Genomic DNA, 23,572 nt, shown 5'->3' on the forward strand with positions numbered 1-23,572 from the left:
GTCCCATTTACAGAGAAGCGAGAAAGAAACACCATATTGGGAAACCTTACTGCGAAAAGGAAACCACAAATCCAACTAAATGGGGCAGTCGTCAATGATCTTCTTGTTCTGAAGAAATGTAGTGCCACTTATGTCTCTGACCTGGACTCGGACCTAAACCTGGAGCTACACTTAGAAGGTAACCCCTAGGTATTAAACAGTTCGGACTGTAATGCAGGCTTGAGGACAGGCCAGTTCACAGACAAAGACAAAGAAGATATAAAATCATTGGATCAGCATAACCAGTAAAAAATAACAGATTACTTCCGGCCAACAAGCAAACATGATGATACTCAACAACTAAATACGAACAATAATTTTTGACCAGAAAAATTGATGGATGCTATTAGTCATGCTTATATCTCCCCACTTCCTAACTCAGTATCTCTGCCAAACAAGCAACCATCAAGCGGGTCGATCGCTTATGTCCCTGAAGATGTGATCTTTACTGGTACAGCAACAACAGGCGCAGAGGGATGGACACCGGAAGGAGCACCTCAATTTTTCGCATTTCCTGAATTTAAATTAAACTAGCAGCCCGTCCCGACCTTGTCCGGGAGCAATCATGCTTCAGGACCCCCGCCCGCCCCGACGTTGTCCGTCGGTCCCCCGGATCCTTCCTTCATATATTGCAGTATTATACCTCTATTTTCCTTTGTACGCTTTTGTAAACTGCACACGTCACATTTTGCTTATGTATTTCACCTTCGCTCACCGCTCCTCCCCGCCTGTATTTCACCTACGCTCACCGCTCCTCCCCGCCTGTATTTCACCTACGCTCACCGCTCCTCCCTACCTGTATTTCACCTACGCTCACCGCTCCTCCCCACCTGTATTTCACCTACGCTCACCGCTCCTCCCCGCCTGTATTTCACCTACGCTGACCGCTCCTCCCCGCCTGTATTTCACCTACGCTCACCGCTACTCCCCGCCTGTATTTCACCTACGCTCACCGCTACTTCCTGCCTGTAGCTTTTGTATTTCACCTACCTCATCCGTCGCTCCTCCACGCCTGTCCGCCGCTCCTCACTGCCTGTCCACCGCTCCTCCCCGCCTGTCCGCCGCTCCTCCCTGCCCTGATTTCCGCCGCTCCTGATGTCAGCACGCACGTCGCGGCCGGCGCTACTTCCAAGGGACTACTTTTTTTTTTAGGTAAATATTTTAAATAACGTATATTTTTTATTTTATATAGCCTATGTCCATCTACAGACCCTGCCAATTACAAAGATGTATCGGGTGTTTGGATTGGCGCTGTGGTTCCCGAGTTTACCTGCCTCAAAGGTTCAAAGTTCTTCTTTTATAATAGTAGTATAGATAGATATAGATATCTGTATTTGGCACCTCTACTTAAATACTTAGAAAGGAAAGTTGAAGAAAATGAAGGCCTAGTGACAAGATGCTCAGTGGCCGAAATAGATGCAGGACAAATCTCTTTTTTAATTTCTTTTATGCACTTTTAAACCTTATGTACTGTATGATCTTGTTTATGGTTTTAATTGACTAATAAACTATTGTTGAACACTAATTCTGTCACTGTTTTTTTCTGAGAGCTACGTTTCTTACATAAATTAATATGGGTAATCTGAATTTTGAGCACCTTTTTTCTGTCACCAGCAAGACAGATCAGCAAAACAATTGTCAACAAAATAACTCAAGTGCAAAACTTTGTGTGGGGAAAGTTTCATGCAAATTTGTTGAATGGCACCAAAGGTATTAAGAAAACCAAAAATGTCTTTCCTATGGAAACAGTGGCATAGCTATAACGACACAGCGGCGACTGCCACTGTGCATTATTAAATGCGTATGTGTAGTGATAACTGTGAAAGCAGAAAACAGTGTAAACACAACTTCATTTCAATACCCATTGTTATCCGGTACAGTGGTTTAACAAAACCTGAGGGGGCCCCACCACCAGCCCTAATCAGGAGCTCTCATGTCAGGGTACTGTGCTGAGGGGTGGGGGGCTGGATCTTGCCCACTTCCCCCACCGCGGGGGCTTCGTTGCCCCACTGAGCCGGTAACGCAAACTGTCCTTACCAGAAAATATCATGGCAACTTATGTTACAAAGGCAATGGTAGGAGAAATAGAAACCATTGGCAACCTCTGTTCTCAATACCATTCATAAAATATTGGCTTTCACTCTACAACGTCGCCGTTTACTAGTAGAACAAATCACCTGCTTAGCAGTACGTTCGAGCGAGAGCCACACATGGCTCGAGAGTGCAAAGTCTAACAACCATGTCGCTCCTCCCCCTGCGCAGGTGGTGGCAACGCCACTCGAGCCAAACATTAATGCCCTGTCGTCATTTCTCCACAACACCACTTTTTCAGTTGAGAACAGTTCATTGCCAGTAGTGAACACCGACTCCTTCTCTGAGAGAGACACGTTGTCATTCGAAGCCCCCGTCGCTCTCTTTTCAAAAGCATTTCGTACACTTACGGAGCCGTCTCGGCAGTTAGGCATTGATTGACCGCGGAGCTGGAGGGGACAGTGCGGATAGAGAGGAGGAGGAGGAGAGGGGAGGGGGCAGAGCCCACTAACGTCATAGTAGCAGGGGGCGGGAGTTTAGGGAAAGCGCGCTCGGGCGCTGGCGAGAGCTGTGGCTGATCAGCAGCGCGCGCCCCGTCTTTGGCAGGCTCAATGGCCGCGCGTGCCTTTCCAGCAACAGAAACACGGCGAGGGCACGCGCTGCCAATAAACTACAGAGTTGTGTGCGTGGTGGGCATCTGACTAGGTTGCAGAGCGGACGAGGGGGGCTCTGACACCAGAGCAGCGGAGAGGACGGCTGTAAGAGAGGTGAGTCTTGCCGCATAGATTTTTCTTTTTTTTCCCCCTACGTTGTTCGTGGTGTCCCCCCTCTCCAATGTGGTTGGCTCTCCTGACTGGCGAACGATCTCCCCCTGCCCGGACCCTTGCTCCAGCTGACCCCCTTGGTGCGAGCTGGGAGGCGCGTGCCACTCCTGGGCAGTCAAAGGGAGCTAAGGGGGTGCTCGAGAGAAGAGGCGGAGCACTAGAGCGTCCGAGCAGGGGGCAGTGTAGATACCGCTCATTGAATGGGCCTCCTGCACTATCTGTGCAGTACAGGCGGGAGTGCCTCGTTCGGGAAGGGAGGCAGTGCAGCCACAGCTGTAACAGCCCCTATCGGGTCTGAACTGACGTGTTGAATGGGGATGCGCGTATGAGAGAGGCTGGGGGCCCAGTTTCGCCACGAAAAGAGGGGAGGGGTGCAGCAATAGCTGTGTACCTTCTTATCAGCCCATGTAGGATCCGACATTATGAATGGGGCTGCGTGGGTGGAAGAGCCAGGACCCGGTTAATGTCCCATGAGCCTTAGGGAAATGGGTGACTTCGTATCTGACATGTGGCTGACCGCCCCCCAACCCCGCCCGTTCATTGTGAAATGTTTACTCGCCATTGTCCAGCTCGTGGCCTCCCTGCACAGCATGTCGTGCTGGTCGCCGCTCTGAGACACCGGCCCCCGGCGTACCTTTACCGCGGCGGCTATATTAAATGAAGTCAGCTGATCGCGCATCGCACGTGTTAACGTAAAGTCGTGTCCATACTTCACGTTTTACTCCAAGCTTCTAGAAGTCGAGTGACTTTTCCATTCCATGTCTGGTACTGCTGTGTTGAGCACGTCTTGAACACCTCGTCCAGTACTATCGGGTGTGCTGCAGGGAACTAGTGCACCATATTGCAGCAGCTGAACAGGACGTGCTCTCACCAAATGCGTCTCTCTCCCTCGCTTGCCTGCCCAAGGAGTACTTCGCAAGCCCTTTTCCATAATTAGATTTTATGCAGGAGAACGAGCAGGGGAAAATTGTAAAGCCACAGTCCTGCAAGGTCACTGGGCTTAACGAAGGCTTTGATTTGGATCTGTGTGGCGTGTAGGATTTGCGATAAGAAGACATCTGTTTACGCTACGCGGGGCGATGTCTAACTTCCATTTCTGTGTCCTTGTGCCCCTCTGGGTTTGATGACACGCACACACACCTCTCTGAATAGAAGACATCTGTCACCTGCGTCACTCGCATACGCCAAGTGTCAGCAGGCCTTTAACTCCACAAGAATGCTGACCAGATAAATGAACAACCTTGTCCGTCTCGAGGACAGGGTTGGCGTGCAGTGGCCGTGGTAAGAGAGCATGTACCGGAAAACTTCAGGGCCCATGAAGAAATCCAGAGTACTCCAATGGGAATTTGAGGCGCTGTCTAGAATAGACTGTGTACTTGCCATGTCTGTATATTGAATTACCGTGGCCAGGTGGAATTTAGAGAATATTGCCCATGAAGGAATAACATTGTGGAGACTGCGACACCCAGTGCTTGCTTGACACCCCCCCCCCCCCCCCCCCCCCTTGTATAACTAACGTGACTCGTTATTCTGGATGGTTATGTCCCATACTGGGAGCAGGGCAAGGCAGTTGGCTGTAGCGAACTACTTACTGGGAGGTTTCACAGCTATGATTCTGCCGAATTTGCTTGTTGGATGTGATCTTTAGGGTACAGGCAAATTATTGTAATTTTTTTTATTCTTACTGTATATAGTTTGTACTGCAACTAGGTTCTTTGACCCACTACTGTACTTACTGAATTGCACAGACGCACATTACAAAAATCTAAATATTTGTGAAACCGCGTTACATTCTATCACAAGCATTATAATGTTATTTCAAAAGCCTTAAATTGAAATACTAGTTGGTGTAGCAGTGTTCTGTTAAAAGCATTATGCCATATTTCAATCTTGTCATTAATTCGCATGCTCAAAAATATTTTATTTGGTCCAACGTTCCTCCTTCGATGCATGCAGCCAGTGTGTCTGGCTCTACAGAAATAGCAGTTCTGGCCTACTGGAAGATGTGGGCTTTTGGGGAATCTCCAGTTTTTTTTTTCTTTCTTTAGCTGAATGTGTAGCAGAGTGGGAGCCGGGGTGATGGGGGGAAGTTGTTCCCAGGTTTTCAGAGTACCCTCCAAGAACAAGTCCTCCATATTTATTATGCCAAGGGCTCTTAGGGCCTCTGTTACGCCCTTCTCGTTAAGCGGGTCTAGCCATAGGGCCCAGGCTACCGGCATCTGTGGGGAGTACATTAGTTCACAGCCTCGCTCCCTCATCAGAGCGTGCCACGCGTGGTTGGTCGCCTTAAGCGAATCCATATGCCCGATTGCTCGGTCCGCCGGGAGGCAGATCGTGGCGGGCAGGGGGAGTGGGTCAGCGAACAGCCTCTCTAGGATGAGATGCGGCGTACGTGCGTCTCCGTGGATCCACGAGTGTAGGTGTATCGCCTGTGCCACACGATAGTAGCGCTCCAGATCCGGTGCTCCCAGTCCCCCCATTTCGCATGGGAGAGTGAGTGTCGCCCACTTGACTCGGGGTTGTTTCCCGCCCCAGGCAAGTCTGATTAAGACTTGTGTCTCGACAGAACCACTGGGATATTAACGAGGAGGAAGAGGAACCGGGGCAGCACTATCATTTTTAGGTCTCGCCTGTCGATGCGCATGCGCATCGAGCAAGCGAGACTATAGGGGCTCATCCACTCTTTATCCAACTGCAAGGAATCGTGGCGATTCCTTGCAGTGCCCGTGACTTTTAAGGTCAATGCGCATGCGCATTAAGCTTATGCGCATGCGCATTGACCTTAAAAGTCACGGGCGCGTGCACGTCCGTGTTTGTTTACCCTTGCCTACTCTCTCTCTCCCCTCCCCGCCCCCGTTCCGCCCCCTCCCCTTCCCGCCGTGTCGCATTTCTCCTCCCCCCTCCCCTCTCTTCCCTCCGTCTTCCTGCCATGTCGCACCTCTCCCCTCTCCGCCCCCTCCCCTGCCCGCCCCCTCCCGCCCGTGTTTGTTTACCCTTGCCTACTCTCTCTCTCCCCTCCCCGCCCCCTCCCCTTCCCGCCGTGTCGCATTTCTCCTCCCCCCTCCCCTCTCTTCCCTCCGTCTTCCTGCCATGTCGCACCTCTCAAGCCAAAGCGCTGTTGGAAATGCAGCAAGCTTATCCGTGACCTCCTTTGGGTAGCCTCGGGCTTCGTTTACTCTACCTGTCTGGGCTGTTGTAGGCAATCCCACTGTCCTCGCTGTGGGCCGCCCCTGAAAGTTGCGCTCGTCAGTCTCTCAGAATCTCTGGGTACTGGTAGAATGTCTGCAGCATGCTTTTGGGCAGTCTCGCTGCACTTCCGGTGGGCACTTTTGTCTGGTCTGTTCTGTTGGAGCCTCACACCCTCCATGGCAGTGATGCTGGCAGTCTTATTGCCCTGACAACGGAGGTCTCCTATGTGTTCCTGCCGCAGTCTCTCTGTCTAGTCTATGAACAGTGGCTACGAGGTGCTCTGTTGCAATCTCACTATCACCCCTCTGCCGAGCTGTCTACACACTGCCCCCAGTCTTTTAAATGGAAGGTGTTTTAAAGCCGCTCTTCATCCTTCCTTACTTGCGTCCTCTTCTTTCGTTTCTCCCCTCAGGCCCTACAATAAACGCTCCTCTCGCCCGTCTGCTCCTTTCCAGGCGCCCCCAAACCCTGACGGAAACCCCTCACAATCCTCTCTGAACCCCCCTTTATTGTGCTACTGCCTCCTTCACTCCTCCACATCACCCCATGCCCCCCCCCCCGACTCCCCTGCCCCCCATCTTCAGGTTTATTTCAATAATCCTTATTCTCCTTTCGTCTCCCCCTCGCCCCCTCATACCCCACACTGTCCGGTCAGCCGGCTGCCCTTCGTTCTCTCCCTCTCCCTTCTTCACGGCCCTCCCCAGAGTCCTTGCGCACCTGTGTTCACTCACACCTCCATTCTGTTCCCACGCACCTCTTTCCTGCCCCCGTTCCGCCCCCTCCCCTTCCCGCCGTGTCGCATTTCTCCTCCCCCCTCCCCTCTCTTCCCTCCGTCTTCCTGCCATGTCGCCCCTCTCCCCTCTCCGCCCCCTCCCCTGCCCGCCCCCTCCCGCCGTGTCGCATTTTTAGGTCTCGCCTGTCGATGCGCATGCGCATCGAGCAAGGCGAGAGTATTGCGAGTTATCCACTCTTTATCCAAACTGCAAGGAATCGTGGCGATTCCTTGCAGTGCCCGTGACTTTTAAGGTCAATGCGCATGCGCATTAAGCTTATGCGCATGCGCATTGACCTTAAAAGTCACGGGCGCGTGCATGTCCCCTCTCCGCCCCCTCCCCTGTTCCGCCCCCTCCCCTTCCCGCCGTGTCGCATTTCTCCTCCCCCCTCCCCTCTCTTCCCTCCGGCTTGTTTGTTGATTTGACCCGCTCCGCCCCCTCCCCTTCCCGCCGTGTCGCATTTCTCCTCCCCCCTCCCCTCTCTTCCCTCCGGCTTGTTTGTTTATTTGAGCCGCACCGCCCCCTCCCGCCGTGTTGCATCTCTCCTCCCCCCTCCTCAACAGTTTACCGCCTTCAGCCCTGAAGATTTGTAGGCGTGCGCACCTCTCAACGTGTAGCCTGTATTACGGTAAGTCAAGCCTCAATTGCTTGTTAACTTTTAATATAGCTTACTTTATTTCAGGTACCGATATATAGTTTTGTAACTAGCTTGTGACCAAGCTGCACGACGGCTTCTGCTACCGGTGGCGTGAATGGCTTGACCAACTAGTTGCCACAATCTTCTAGGGTCTTTGTGCAATTCTTACTCGGGACCGGTAGCAGATCATTGCCCTGTGCAGAGCCGGTAAATATGCTGGTCAGTCTTGTCCCCACGAGAGAGTCAGCGTCTATTTTTACTCTAGCATCATGCCACTGTCTTGCAGACGAAATGTTGAGCCCGCCCATAGATTAACGGGAGTAAAACTATTTGAGCGGCGTTCCTGTTATTTTCAAGGACATCTCTCATCCCCAAAGAACTATTTTACTGCCGACATTACGTGATCCTTAAAGAAGTACCAGGAATATGGTAGCTCGCGTTAGTCCTTGCAGTGTCTGAGTTAGTCACTCGAGGCCTGCTAAGTGTTAGACAACTAGTCTCATATATTGTAGACTCACGCATTTGTATTCCTAAGGCTTTGGAAAAGTGAAACTAGTTAATGCCACAACAAATCTAAACTGTTTTCATAGCCGCTCCTTAACAAAACTAACTAAATGTTTAACAGTTATTTAATGTTTCAGAATTTAAGTTTTGAAATGAGGAGATGCAGTAGTCAGTAGGCGGAACTTTCTAGTCCTGATAGTCCACTTACTTACATAAATATTATGTATGTTCTTGCCTTCCTTAAAGATTTGCAGAGTTCTGTGTAGTAATGATTGTTTTAACAGACTGAAGTGCCTGCTTGAGTGAAGCTACCATCGTGCAAACATTATGCACCTTGTTTTATCTGCACATGTTTTTATACTGTACCTCTATGTTGTGCATTGCTTTTGTTTTGGAATGTCGAATTATTAAGCAGGATTACGCTACCAATCAGTGCTGAGCAGCTTCCGGATTTTCTGTGGGTTTAACGACATTTTTAAAACTTCGATTTAGGAGGAGTTTCTAACAGGAAAATGCTTGCCGGAACAAAAGGGTTTAAAAAAAATAAATACATCTAGAGTGACTTGCTTGAGCATTGCAGTAGATCGCCCCATAAAATACTGTACTTGACTGTGAAACATCAGCAACTGCTCCAGCTTTCCTCTTGAGGCGAAACCCAGCTCATCTAGTAAAATGGTCCTATTATCCAGAGGACGCTGAGAATCACTTCCCTTCACTGCAGGTACTAATGCAGCTATAATACGAATGCTCCCTTGTGTAACCCTCAACCCCTCACTCACCCTCACTCTCACTCACCCTCACTCTCACTCACCCTCACTCACCCTCACTCACCCTCACTCACCCTCACCCTCAACCCCTCACCCTCACTCACCCTCACCCCCTCACCCTCACCCCCTCACCCCCTCACCCTCAACCCCTCACCCTCACTCACCCTCACCCACCCTCAACCCCTCATCCTCACTCACCCTCAACCCCTCACCCTCACTCACCCTCAACCCCTCACCCTCACTCACCCTCACTCACCCCCACTCACCCTCAACCACTCACCCTCACCCTCACTCACTCTCAACCCCTCACCCACCCTCAACCCCTCACCCACCCTCAACCCCTCACCCTCAACCCCTCACCCTCAACCCCTCACCCTCAACCCCTCACCCTCAACCCCTCACCCTCAACCCTCACCCACACTCACACTCACTCACACTCACCCACCCTCACCCTCACTCACACTCACCCACCCTCACTCACCCTCACTCACCTTCACCCTCACTCACCCTCAACCCCTCACCCTCACTCACCCCCACTCACCCTCAACCTCACTCACCCTCACCCTCACCTTCACTCACCCTCAACCCCTCACCCTCACTCACCCTCAACGCCTCACCCTCAATCACCCTCAACCCCTCACCCTCACCCACCTTCACTCACCCTCACTCACACTCACCCTCACTCACCCTCACCCACCCTCAACCCCTCATCCTCACTCACCCTCAACCCCTCACCCTCACTCACCCTCAACCCCTCACCCTCACTCACCCTCACTCACCCCCACTCACCCTCAACCCCTCACCCTCACTCACCCTCACCCTCACTCACCCTCAACCCCTCACCCACCCTCAACCCCTCACCCACCCTCAACCCCTCACCCACCCTCAACCCCTCACCCACCCTCAACCCCTCACCCACCCTCAACCCCTCACCCTCAACCCCTCACCCTCAACCCCTCACCCTCAACCCCTCACCCTCAACCCCTCACCCTCAACCCCTCACCCTCAACCCCTCACCCTCACTCACCCTCAACCCCTCACCCTCACTCACCCTCACTCACCCTCACTCACCCTCACTCACCCTCACTCACCCCCACTCACCCTCACTCACCCCCACTCACCCTCACTCACTCTCAACCCCTCACTCACTCTCAACCCCTCACCCACCCTCAACCCCTCACCCACCCTCAACCCCTCACCCACCCTCAACCCCTCACCCTCAACCCCTCACCCTCAACCCCTCACCCCCTCACCCTCAACCCCTCACCCTCAATCCCTCACCCACACTCACACTCACCCTCACTCACACTCACCCACCCTCACTCACCCTCACTCACCTTCACCCTCACTCACCCTCAACCCCTCACCCTCACTCACCCCCACTCACCCTCAACCCCTCAACCTCACTCACCCTCACCCTCACCTTCACTCACCCTCAACACCTCACCCTCACTCACCCTCAACGCCTCACCCTCAATCACCCTCAACCCCTCACCCTCACCCACCTTCACTCACCCTCACTCACCCTCACTCACACTCACCCTCACTCACCCTCACCCACCCTCAACCCCTCATCCTCACTCACCCTCAACCCCTCACCCTCACTCACCCTCAACCCCTCACCCTCACTCACCCTCACTCACCCCCACTCACCCTCAACCCCTCACCCTCACTCACCCTCACCCTCACTCACTCTCAACCCCTCACCCACCCTCAACCCCTCACCCACCCTCAACCCCTCACCCACCCTCAACCCCTCACCCACCCTCAACCCCTCACCCACCCTCAACCCCTCACCCACCCTCAACCCCTCACCCACCCTCAACCCCTCACCCACCCTCAACCCCTCACCCACCCTCAACCCCTCACCCACCCTCAACCCCTCACCCTCAACCCCTCACCCTCAACCCCTCACCCTCAACCCCTCACCCCCAACCCCTCACCCCCTCACCCCCTCACCCTCAACGCCTCACCCTCAATCCCTCACCCACACTCACACTCACTCACACTCACACTCACTCACACTCACACTCACTCACACTCACTCACACTCACCCACCCTCACCCTCACTCACACTCACCCACCCTCACTCACCCTCACTCACCTTCACCCTCACTCACCCTCAACCCCTCACCCTCACTCACCCCCACTCACCCTCAACCCCTCAACCTCAACCCCTCCCTCACCCTCACTCACCCTCAACCCCTCACCCTCACTCACCCTCAACCCCTCACCCTCAACCCCTCACCCTCAATCCCTCACCCTCACCCCCACTCACCCACACTCACCCCCACTCACCCTCACTCACACTCACCCACCCTCACTCACCCTCACCCACCCTCACTCACCCTCACCCACCCTCACTCACCCTCACCCACCCTCACTCACCCTCACCCTCAACCCCTCACCCTCAACCCCTCACCCTCACTCACCCTCAACCCCTCACCCTCAACCCCTCACTCACCCTCACCCTCAACCCCTCAGCCTCACCCTCACTCACCCTCAACCCCTCACCCTCACTCACCCTCAACCTCATGCTAAAGATTTACAAAAAAACCCATAAACAATTCTAAAAGCACTAACTCTAATGCTGCGAGACCTATTGCATTTCTAATGCTTGTTGTAGAAAGGCGCAGAGGAACCAAGCCAAAGCGCTGTTGGAAATGCAGCAAGCTTATCCGTGACCTCCTTTGGGTAGCCTCGGGCTTCGTTTACTCTACCTGTCTGGGCTGTTGTAGGCAATCCCACTGTCCTCGCTGTGGGCCGCCCCTGAAAGTTGCGCTCGTCAGTCTCTCAGAATCTCTGGGTACTGGTAGAATGTCTGCAGCATGCTTTTGGGCAGTCTCGCTGCACTTCCGGTGGGCACTTTTGTCTGGTCTGTTCTGTTGGAGCCTCACACCCTCCATGGCAGTGATGCTGGCAGTCTTATTGCCCTGACAACGGAGGTCTCCTATGTGTTCCTGCCGCAGTCTCTCTGTCTAGTCTATGAACAGTGGCTACGAGGTGCTCTGTTGCAATCTCACTATCACCCCTCTGCCGAGCTGTCTACACACTGCCCCCAGTCTTTTAAATGGAAGGTGTTTTAAAGCCGCTCTTCATCCTTCCTTACTTGCGTCCTCTTCTTTCGTTTCTCCCCTCAGGCCCTACAATAAACGCTCCTCTCGCCCGTCTGCTCCTTTCCAGGCGCCCCCAAACCCTGACGGAAACCCCTCACAATCCTCTCTGAACCCCCCTTTATTGTGCTACTGCCTCCTTCACTCCTCCACATCACCCCATGCCCCCCCCCCCCGACTCCCCTGCCCCCCATCTTCAGGTTTATTTCAATAATCCTTATTCTCCTTTCGTCTCCCCCTCGCCCCCTCATACCCCACACTGTCCGGTCAGCCGGCTGCCCTTCGTTCTCTCCCTCTCCCTTCTTCACGGCCCTCCCCAGAGTCCTCGCGCACCTGTGTTCACTCACACCTCCATTCTGTTCCCACGCACCTCTTTCCTTCAGCTATTTCTTTCCCTCGCTCTGGATTACTCACTCTCCCCATCACACCCCCAGACACCCTTTCGTTCACCTCATCTGCTTAAAGCCAAAACTAGGACATTTCACGGAAATAGAAAAAGGACTACACCATAGTGGTCTCTCTCCTGCCACTAATGGCTGTGTTCGCATCTTGCTGTCACCGTGTCAAGTTGGTTTAATCATTTGGATGCTCCGTCCCGTCTTCGCGCCCCTCCCCCAGCACCCCGAGAGCCACTGAGCCGAGATGAAACACAATAATGGAGTCTCTCAGCTGAATGTTGTTGGATGTGGTGTAGTTAACAGCACCCAGCCGAAGCTAACTGGTTGGGTGACGTAGCTCCTGCCCCCCGTGCCCCCTCCCCACACACACACACAGAGCGAGGCTCTCCTTACAAGCCGCCCCTGCTACTAAGAGAGGGGCCTAGACCATGAGATTGTGAACTTGATTTAGTTAGTGTTCCAGGACCCTGCCTCTTTCTTTCGGGCGCCTGGAGGGATACACAATTGTGCAACCGGTAGACAGGGGGCCTCTGTCACAGCGACCTGGCCAGGGCTGGAGTGTTCGCACTAAGCACCCCATTTGTTCCGGGGTATAAGCCTGTTTTTTTAAGCATTACTCTCACTCTCTCACTCACTCTCACTCACCCTCACTCTCACTCACCCTCACTCTCACTCACCCTCACTCTCACTCACCCTCACTCACCCTCACTCTCACTCACCCTCACTCTCACTCACCCTCACTCACCCTCACTCACCCTCACTCTCACTCACCCTCACTCACCCACCCTCACTCACCCTCACCCTCACTCACCTTCACCCTCACTCACCCTCAACCCCTCACCCTCACTCACCCTCACCCCCACTCACCCTCAACCCCTCACCCTCAACCCCTCACCCTCCCTCACCCTCAACCCCTCACCCTCCCTCACCCTCAACCCCTCACCCTCCCTCACCCTCAACCCCTCACCCTCACTCACCCTCAACCCCTCACCCTCACTCACCCTCACTCACCCTCAACCCCTCACCCTCACTCACCCTCAACCCCTCACCCTCAACCCCTCACTCACCCTCACTCTCACTCATCCTCACTCACCCTCAACCCCTCACCCTCACTCACCCTCAACCCCTCACCCTCACTCACCCTCAACCCCTCACCCTCACTCACCCTCAACCCCTCACCCTCACTCACCCTCAACCCCTCACCCTCACTCACCCTCAACCCCTCACCCTCAATCACCCTCAACCCCTCACCCACCTTCACTCACCCTCACCCTAAACCCCTCACCCTCAACCCCTCACCCTCAACCCCTCACCCTCAACCCCTCACCCTCAACCCCTCACACTCACCCACACTCACCCACACTCACCCACACTCACCCACACTCACCCACACTCACCCACCCTCACCCTCACTCACCCCACCCCCACTCACCCTCAACCCCTCACCCTCACTCACCCTCAACCCCTCACCCTCACTCACCCTCAACCCCTCACCCTCACTCACCCTCAACCCCTCACCCTCCCTCACCCTCAACCCCTCACCCTCAATCCCTCACCCACACTCACCCACACTCACCCCCACTCACACTCACTCACCCACCCTCACTCACCCTCACTCACCCTCACTCACACTCACCCATCTCACTCACCCTCACACTCACCCTCACTCACCCTCACACTCACCCTCACTCACCCTCAACCTCATGCTAAAGATTTACAAAAAAACCCATTAACAATTCTAAAAGCACTAACTCTAATGCTGCGAGACCTATTGCATTTCTAATGCTTGTTATGATGGCGATCCTGCCCAGTAGTGAGAGTGGGAGTCTGATCCAGACGTCCACGTCGTCCACTAGTTTGTTAAACGCGATCCTGTAGTTGTCCCGGATCAGGATCTCGGGGTCCGTGTGTAGGCGGATGCCCAAGTATCTGACCGAGTCGTCTGTCCATTGAAGGGGGTACTCCATATCGAATGGCCGTGTCACTGGGGTCAGGGGGAAGGCGATGGACTTGTCCCAGTTCACTCTAAGTCCGGAGAGTGATCCAAAACGGACCACTTCTCTGAGGACTGAGGTCAAGTTGGATTCTGGGTCGCGGACGTACAGTAAAGTGTCGTCGGCATACGTCGAGATACCAATTTTGTAGGTAGGAAAGCTAACCCCCTCCAGGCTATGGTATTCTCGTATGGCACATGCTAGTGGTTCCGCTACCAGCGCATACAGCAGAGGCGACAGGGGGCATCCCTGTCGGGTTCCCCTACTGATGTGTATCGGCTCTGAAACCCTGTCTCCTAGCCGTAGACGGGCCGAGGGGTGGTGGTAAAGAGCCCCTATCCTCTGCAAGAACGGTTCTCCTAGTCCCAGTTTCCGCAACACTCTGATCATGAATGGCCATTCGACAGAGTCGAACGCCTTTTCCATGTCGAGGAAAATCGCAAGTGCGCGATTCTCCTGTTTTACATGCTGTATCGTACCCAGTACCGTGCGGATGTTATAAGTTAGATTCCGGCTAGGGACGAAACCAGATTGCTCCGGTGCCACGAGGTCTGGGACCAGTAAAGCCAGCCGGTTGGCCAGCACCTTGGCGTACAGTTTCGCGTCTACATTCAGTAAGCTGAGCGGTCTGTACGAGCCACAGAGATCAGGGGGTTTCCCCGGTTTCGGGATCGTAATCAGCAAGGCTTCCCGCATGGAGAGAGGCATCTCCCCATCCTCGCAGATGGAGTCGAAGAGGGTTATTAGGTGTGTGAGCAGGAGATCTTTGAATGCTTTATAAAAGCCTACCGTGAGACCGTCGGAGCCCGGGGCACTACCCGACCTCATGCTGCCTAGGGCATCTAATATCTCGTCTCCGTGGATTGGGGCCATTAGAAATTCCCGGTCTGAGCTCTTGAGAAACGGCATTGAAATGTATTCCAGATAGTTATCAATTTCCTCTCCCGACCCCTCTGCCTTGGATCGGTAGAGTTCCGTGTAATAGCGCCTAAATGTCTCCAGTATTTGGTCTTCCTCAGCTACCCTGTCACCCTCTGGGGACTGCAGTTCTTCTATCACTAAGGGTCTCCGGGAGCCCTTGACCATACGGGCCCATAGCGCCCCGGCCTTTCCCCCTCCCCAAACGCCCGAGCCGTGGCGTATTTGCCCATGAAAAGGACCTCTCTGTCCGCTAGTGTGTTGTATTCCGTCAGCAACGACTGCAGCTCCAGACCCCCGTCGCCACCGGGAGCAGCCAACTGTCGATTCTCTAATTCCGCCAGTTTTGTTTCTAAGTCGGATAGTTCCCGCCTAATGGTGCGTAGCACGCTAGAGTGTTTGGACATGGCCATCCCCCTTATATACACTTTGAAGGCCTCCCAGACCATAAAGAAATCATCGACCGAATTAATATTGGTGGCGAAGTAACGTTCTATGTCTTCCGCCATCTCCCCACGGAAGGCATCATCTAGCAGAGCGTAGGGCGGGAAACGCCACGTGTAGGGTGGGATCCCCTTCCTGACAGTGGAAAGATGGATCAGTACTGGGGAGTGGTCAGAGAGGGTGCGTGGGAGTACCTCGCAAGAGCTAATACCACTAAGGACCGAAGGAGAGGCCAACCAGTAGTCTATCCTAGTATGTATGTCGTGGTAGGCCGAGTAGTGTGTGAATCCGCCCTGCAGGGGGTGTTTGTCCCTCCAGACATCTACTAGGTCCAGCTTGGTCATCTCTGCTTTCATATAGGCGGCAGATGCGACCGGTCTTCGAGCAGGGCCTGCGGAACGGTCCTTGGTAGGGTCAAATACAAAGTTGAAGTCCCCCCCCCCCCCATAACATTTTAGAGTGGATGTGTGGTCTACATGCAGCTGACAGGGTCGCATAAAATTCCAGAGTATCATAATTGGGGCCATAAACATTCACTAAGCACAGATCCAGACCTCTCCCCACACACCTAGCAATGACATATCTACCCTCTAAGTCCACATGTAACGGGGTCAGCTTCAACCTCGAGGAGGGGTTTGCCCAAATAAGCACTCCACGGGCGTGCGTAGTGAAGCCCGCTGCCACTATATTACCTGCCAACCCTCTGGTCTGCAACATCCTGCTACCGACAGGCAGGTGTGTTTCCTGCAATAGGGCCAGATCAACATGATGCCTGTGGAGAAAGCTAAGTACCTTCCTTAGCTTGCGGTAGTCATTTAATCCTCGCACATTCCAGGTCATCAGTTTTAGCACATGTCGGGCCTGTGTGTGTGTAGGCATTACAGCAGCAGACATTGCAGTATACAACAAATCATTGTGACTCCAGGGGCAGAGAGAGTACGACGACTCAGGGCAACCGTACCAATAGTGGCTAGCCAGTCACTCCAGACATATACACTTTCTTCAATCCAGCTACTCTTAGCAAACCTCGGGCTCTTCCATAACTCAACATCAACAATCCCCCCAAACCAATCCCCAGACACCGCCCCCCTCACTCCCCCCCCCCCCCCCCCCCACCCACAGCTGACCACCCCTAACCCGGCCAGACAGGACCCCCCATAAATCCCCATCAACTCAGAAACCTCAGTTTTTTAGGCAATACGAATCCCAACTCCCTGGGGAGTGTCACAACCAAAAGCACTGGGGCAAAGCGTGCCGAAGTTGTGCTGAACCGCCAACGGTTTCAAAGTCTATCACCAGCTCGGTACCTCAGTCCAGCCCCAAAGTGTTCCAGTGCCTGACTCGAAATTCGTCCATTCCCCAGCTCCCTCCGTTCCCGACCTCGCTATCAAGTCTCGATCCACCTCGTCATCACTTGTTGTCATCCCCTGCAACCGCGGGGAAAGGACAATTTGCAGTACAATTTTTCCTCCCACCTATCAACCACAGTCCCCAGTTGCATCGGGCTGACAGCTCTCATTAGGGGGAGGGGCGCATCACCTGCGCAGCAGTGAGTCTAGTCTCACCTCCCGTAGGGGGAGCAACATATACTGGCTTCCACGCCTCAGTCCTGATCCTCCAAGTTCGAAGTTTCACCCAAGTCCACTCCAAGTTGTTGTCGTTGTTCCTTACGCTCTCGAGCCCATGTCTTCAGAGACTTCTGCAGTTCCTTGGGATCCGTGAAGAAGTACGATTTCCCACCAGTGTTAATTCTCAGTTTGGCCGGGTAAAGCATTGCATAATCGAGCCCCAACTCGCGCAACTGTTTTTTGTGCGGCGCAAATTGCCGGCGCTCCTCCTGTACTTTGGCCGTGAAGTCTGGGTACAGCGAGATGTCCATGCCTTCCATCTGTAGCTTTCCTTTTTCCCTGGCCAACCGCAAAGCTGTGTCTCTGTCCCTGTAATTCAGGAGTTTCGCAATTATGGGACGGGGTGGCGCGCCAGGCTGTGGTTGAGGGCCTAAAGTGCGGTGTGCTCGCTCCACTATAAACATCGGGGAGAAAGCCTCCTCCCCAAGCAGTACTTTCAGCAAGTTCTCGACGTAGAGCTCCATTTTGCCAGTCCGAGTTGATTCTGCCACTCCCGTAATACGAATGTTCGATCTGCGGGAGCGCGCTTCTAAATCTTCGGATTTATCACGGATCACCTGCAGCAACCTGCCGAATTGCTTTCTGTCCTTGTCCCATTCGGACTGTGCCTCCTCGGCCTCCGTGAGGCGTCTCTCCGCCATATCCAGGCGCTCCGCATGCTTGTCCACCCTTTCCGCCATGCGGTCCATGCGGTATGACCAAGCGTCTATCTTGGAGCCCACCGCCTCAATGCTGTTCTGGATGCCCTTCTCCATCGCCGCCAGCAGGTCCCGAAGCTCTGTAGTAGCTGTCGCTGCCACTGGCCCTTTAGGGGAGGCCTCAGGGGCCGGTATCTCGGACCCTTTGGGTCTGCGGCGGTCAAATGATAGTTTTGCCTGCGTGGCATCGTTTTTCCCCATGGTTTCCTCACAGTGCAGTGTGTTTCTGTCCCAGGTTAGTCAGGGCCGTGGAAGTAGTGCTCCGATCGCTTCTTCACCACCCCCGGCAGCTCTGCAGGACTCAATGGGGCAGGCGGGCCAAAATGGCGGTTCCAAAGTGAGCGATGCCGCCGCTGGGCATCCTGATCAATCCCCCTCGCTCCGCCAAATAGTTTTAGCCCCTCCGAACTCGCAGCCGACAGTACCTTATAGCAGCAGTGTCACAGCGCGAGGGCTCCCAAGTACCTCAGGGTCCGTCCTTGACCGTGGTGATCTCCGCACCGGCTCTCCGCCGCGTCCACCGTGCTCCGTCGCGGTGTTGCCGTGTGAGGGTGCAGGCGTGATCGCTGCGGGGTGGTGTGTAGTGGCTGGGGGGCTCCCTTGTATCAAGGTGACCGCTCACGCATCCGAGCGCTGACCACCCCGTCTCCTCCGGCTGTCGGGGCCGCACGTCGGGTGACGTCGCTCGGCTCGCTCCGCAGGACAGGCCGCGGCTTCAGGCCTGGTCCGCCGTCACTCTCCGTCGCGGATCTTCGCTGCGTTTCCTTTGTAGCGAGTGGCCGCTCGAGATCTCTCGATCGGGTCCGGGGGTGTCGGGGGCCACAAGGTGCGGCACACAGCGAGTCTGGCACTCTGTAGGATATTTTAGCAGGATATTTTAGGGGCTTAGGCGAGGAGCCGAAAGCTCACACGTCCGACATCGACGCTGGCTAGCTCCGCCCCCCTTGTTATTTAAAATATTTACCTAAAAAAAAAAGTAGTCCCTTGGAAGTAGCGCCGGCCGGCCGCGACGTGCGTGCTGACCTCAGGAGCCAGGGAGGAGAGGCGGACATCAGCGCGGTGGACAGGCGGTGAGGAGCGGCGAGGAGCGGCGGACAGGCGTGGAGGAGCAGCGGATGAGGTAGGTAAAATACAAAAGCTACAGGCGGGGAGGAGCGGTGAGCGTAGGTGAAATACAGGCGGGGAGGAGCGGTCAGCGTAGGTGAAATGCATGCGGGGAGGAGCGGTGAGCGTAGGTGAAATACAGGCGGGGAGGAGCGGTCAGCATTAAATGAAGCAAAAGAGGTAGCAAACCGTGCATTACAAAAGTGAGAATCGTGAGCCAACAAAATACAAGAGCTAGCAAACGGTGCATTACATGAGGAAAAAGTGACACGTGCAGGTTACAGAAGCGTACAAACGAAACATAAAGGTATAATACTGCAATATATGAAGGAAGGCTCCGGGGGACCCACGGACATTACAAAAGTGAGTGCATTAGAAAAGTGAGAATCGTACAAAAGTTAGAATCGTGAGCCAACAACATACAAGAGGTAACAAACGTTGCATTACATGAGGAAAAAGTGTCGGGGAGGAACGGTGAGCGTAGGTGAAATACGGGCGGGGAGGAGCAGTGAGCATGAAATGAAGCAGAAGAGGTAGCAAACCGTGCATTACAAAATTGAGTGCATTACAAAAGTGAGAATCGTGAGCCAACAAAATACAACAGCTAGCAAACGGTGCATTACATAAGCAAAATGTGACGTGTGCAGGTTACAAAAGCGTACAAAGGAAACATAGAGGTATAATACTGCAATATATGAAGGAAGGATCCGGGGGACCCACGGACAACGTCGGGGCGGGCGGGGGTCCTGAAGCATGATTGCTCCCGGACAAGGTCGGGACGGGCTGCTAGTAGTATTTAATATGGATGAACTTTTCAGTGGGAGCCATTGCAGTGTTGTTGTATATCAAGGACTTCAAGTGTCTTCATTGGCATTTGGGCCACAGATAAATTGAGGAACAGTGTCTCCGCAGGTAGTAGAAGCAGTAAACCGATGTTTCTGTATTTTAGGAGAATGACCTAAGGCATAAGATATACGGTAAGGCAGCTTCCAAACGGATAAATACCGCCCGATGTCTCAAAGGAGAAAAAATTGGAGATGCATTCTGTCGAAATCAAAAACTCACTATTGTTTTGTCAGAGTTGGCACAGGCTATTGGAAGCGAGGAATGGCACATGTAAAATAGCAACAGGCGGGGGAGTGCTCATTGATAAAAGACCAGCAGGCACGTTCATAAACACTGGGATTACTAGCACAGCGAGCAATACAAATACAATGAGTAAAATTTAATGAAGGCATATCAAAATGCAGTTTGGCAAAACAATGTGGTAGGAGACTGGGTCGTTGGGATTCTGGGAAGTTAACAAACATTGTAGGTGAAATTTAAAAAGCACCCAGTCCTAGTCATCTCCAAATGCCAGCATCTCCACTCAACTTTGTAGGTTTAGCCTGTGTACAGTAATATGTATTTTTTTGTTATAGTTTTGTTAGAAGCAGCTCAGTGCATAAGATTCCATAACATTTTAACAGAAAACCATCAAATGAACCCTTATGTCAGTGAGTAAATTACGTTTTGCCATTCTCTAATCTTGTTTATACACAGACTGTATGAGTAAGTCATTCTATTTAGTCGTTGAAGCTTTGAATAAATTTCCTTTTCTCCCATTAGAGGAAAAACTGTTTATTCATGTAATCGTCTGCCTTTTTAGTGTCTTTTTTGTAGGACTTATTGAGCTCCTACTACATGTGCATAAATGTTTTGGTCTTGGGTTTAGAGTACACCACATCACAACTGAAGGTAAGGCCTTTCTCTAAGAGACATTGGGACTTCACATAGCCACATTAAATGGCAGATGCGTGGGGTGGGAGGGGGGTAGTAGGAGTTTCTACAGTTGTGCCGCAAAGTCCTGGAATTGCAACTGAGCTCCTCTCGTTCAGAAGGGGGCTGAACACCTGTTGTTTTCCCTTGATCAGTCATCTCTTAGCAGCAACCAAGTAGGCAGCGTCCAACACCAGGACACCTTTGGGTAGCAGTGCGCTTTACAAGCATCATTAACATAACATTGCCACAAGCTGCTTGTAAGATATCCGGGACATAGAGATTTTGATAGAGGAAAATGACCCAAGCAACACACCTATGGTCTGTGTGGTGAATTGTCAGGTTCTGGGTAGCACTGAGCGGGAGATTGGGCTCCCTGTACTATCTGCTGCCCAGAGGAGGATGGCAAATGTTGCAAACACACCAGAATGGCGTGGGACTCTTAGCCGAGGTTGTGGCATTTTAGTGGGGCAGAGAGACCTGTGTCAGGAGCCCCAACAAATTGTGGAACCGGGGAATACTGTGAGACACCCCATTTGAGAGATCCAATTGCAGATCTCTTTAAACCCACAAAAGCCCATGGGTGAATTGGGAGCTGCCTCAGCTTGGGACCAGAGTGGAATGCTCTTGTTGTACTTCTTGCTCCTACTGTCCAACTTGCTACCTGCTGACCCACTAAGCACAATAAGTATACAAAACAGTGATGGATGGAATGCTTAAATGAACCCCTGCCACTGGTAATATCTCAGGCCGCATCCCAATCCATCGTTATTTTGCACTCCATGCCACCTGAGTTTGGACCCAGCTGTATGCAAATCAGTCTTGATCCTGCTCCAGTAGGAACAATCCAGCTTGAAGCAACCCAGGACCGGTTTCGCCTAAGTTATGGGATCATCAGTTGGATACAGCTTGGTCCCAGTGACCGTGTGCATGGACTGACGAGCCCATAACTGGGGCCGTTCGGGTTGGGCTGTTCCCTTTGGACCAGGCTAAGGCTGATTTGCATATAGATGGATCCAAACTGAGGTGACATGGTGTGCAAAATAATGATGGATTGAGATGCTGCCTGAGATATTACCAATGGCAGGGGTTAATTTAAGCATTCCATCCGTCACTGTATTGTATACTTATTGTGACCAGTGAGCCCATCGGCTCCAAAGCCAAAAACATGGTGGGGCATCCAACACCTTCACAATTTTGGAGCAGGGCAGCCTGGGCTACGTCAAAGAGTAAACATGAGACTTGTGGGTCTGGTGGAGGGTTGGGTGGGAGTGAAGCGTAACGACCGTCTGTCTCAAGGACATTTCACAACTGCTCGGTGAGTGACAGTAAAATACCTATCTCTTTGCTATTGCAACTACCCTTTTTTTGTAGGCTTGATAGGACCCTCAGGGCAGCAGTTCTTAACCTTTTGACTTATGTGGACTCCCATTGAATCATTACTTGAATCCGGGGACCCCCACTGAGTCATTATTGTAAGCTAAGGATCCCCGGCCTAAGCAATTTCTGTGATTTGAGCCTCAAAACACAAATACAAAAAAGTGTTCACCAAAGAAATGCTCAAATATTGAAAAAATATTTTACTTCAGAACTAGCAGCCCGCCCCAGCGTTGCCTGGGGCAGAAGGGGGCTGGGGGCAGCATTTCAGGCTTACTTGCACTCCCGCCCCGGACCCCGCCCACCACGACATTGTCTGTGTCCCGGACAATGTCGTGGCGGGCGGGGTCCGGGGCGGGAGTGCACGCAAGCCTGAAATGCTGCCCCCAGACCCTGAGCCTTACCGCAGTTGTTCCAGGCCAACCTCCCGGACCGGCTCCCTCCCGTCTTGTGTCCCTGAAATGCTGCCCCCAGACCCTGAGCCTTACCGCTGTTGTTCCGGGCCAACCTCCTGCACCGGCTCCCTCCCGTCCCATGTCCCAGAGTCTTACCTGAGCCGCCGCTCCTCCCCGAGCTCCTCACTTCACCGCCGCTCCTCCTCGTCATCACGTATGTTGCGGCCAGCGCTACGTCGTGGCCGGCGCTACTTTCAGGGCACTAATTTGTTTTTGTTATATTTTTAAATGTACGTTTTTTTTTTATTTTCTATAGCCTATGTCCATCTGCACACCCTGAGGATTACAACAATGTATTGGGTGTGTGGATTGGCGCTGTGGTTCCCGAGTTTACCTTGCCAAAAGGTTTGTGTTCTCTCTTTATAACAGTAGTATAGATTAAATATAGAAAGTTTTCCCTGTTTTTAATATAGCTTCTTCTTTTGCATGTACTTTATTCATTTTAATATTTGATTCTATAATACAGTTGCAGACGACCTGGATAAGCCTTGTGGACCCCCAGGGGTCCCTGGACCATAGGTTAAGAACCACTGCCTTAAGGGATAAAAATACGAGAGGTTGTATATCCCCACAGGGAAAATGACCGCCTGAGGGCTCTTGGGGAAAGTAGGCACGTGCAGGGATAAAACGGCCCCCCCCCCTCCTCCATCTCCCTAAAAGCCTCAGTGGACGACTGATAAATTCACTAGGCCAGCAATGATGACTGACCATCAGAAGGCACCTCAGGCATAAGTAATGGATGAGGCCTCTGACTGTGACCTAACAGCAACCATCCTTCAAGCTATGCAGGACACCCGCTCATCACTGGACGGGAATATTGGGGAGGTGGCATCCACCATTCTCTTCGACACCAAGACTTAAGGAATGTTGTAGACTATGTGAGAGAAGCAGAAGTTAGAATGTCAGGGGAAAAGAACATA

At 52.9% G+C, this 23,572-nt stretch overlaps 2 protein-coding genes across 3 annotated transcripts in view; one reads left to right on the forward strand and one right to left on the reverse strand.

Moving 5' to 3' along the window:
• The window catches only part of LOC147688775 (uncharacterized), a 117,002-nt gene extending 114,496 nt beyond the window's left edge, over window positions 1–2,506 (reverse strand). Inside the window, exon 1 of the mRNA XM_086941683.1 lies at window positions 2,217–2,506. Within this exon, the coding sequence (XP_086797809.1) occupies window positions 2,217–2,504 (288 nt within the window). The 5' untranslated portion in view covers window positions 2,505–2,506. The remainder of the gene's footprint in view (window positions 1–2,216) is intronic.
• PALS2 (protein associated with LIN7 2, MAGUK p55 family member) overlaps window positions 2,402–23,572 on the forward strand; it is a 985,569-nt gene continuing 964,398 nt past the window's right edge. Inside the window, exon 1 of one of the 2 annotated variants that reach the window (XM_086941681.1) lies at window positions 2,402–2,837. The gene's annotated coding sequence lies outside the window, so the exon portion shown is untranslated. The remainder of the gene's footprint in view (window positions 2,838–23,572) is intronic. The other variant, XM_086941682.1, reaches the window with a different exon arrangement.

The sequence above is a fragment of the Lissotriton vulgaris genome, chromosome 10 (genome assembly GCF_964263255.1).
Source record: "Lissotriton vulgaris chromosome 10, aLisVul1.2, whole genome shotgun sequence".
Taxonomy (NCBI): Eukaryota; Metazoa; Chordata; class Amphibia; order Caudata; family Salamandridae; genus Lissotriton; species Lissotriton vulgaris.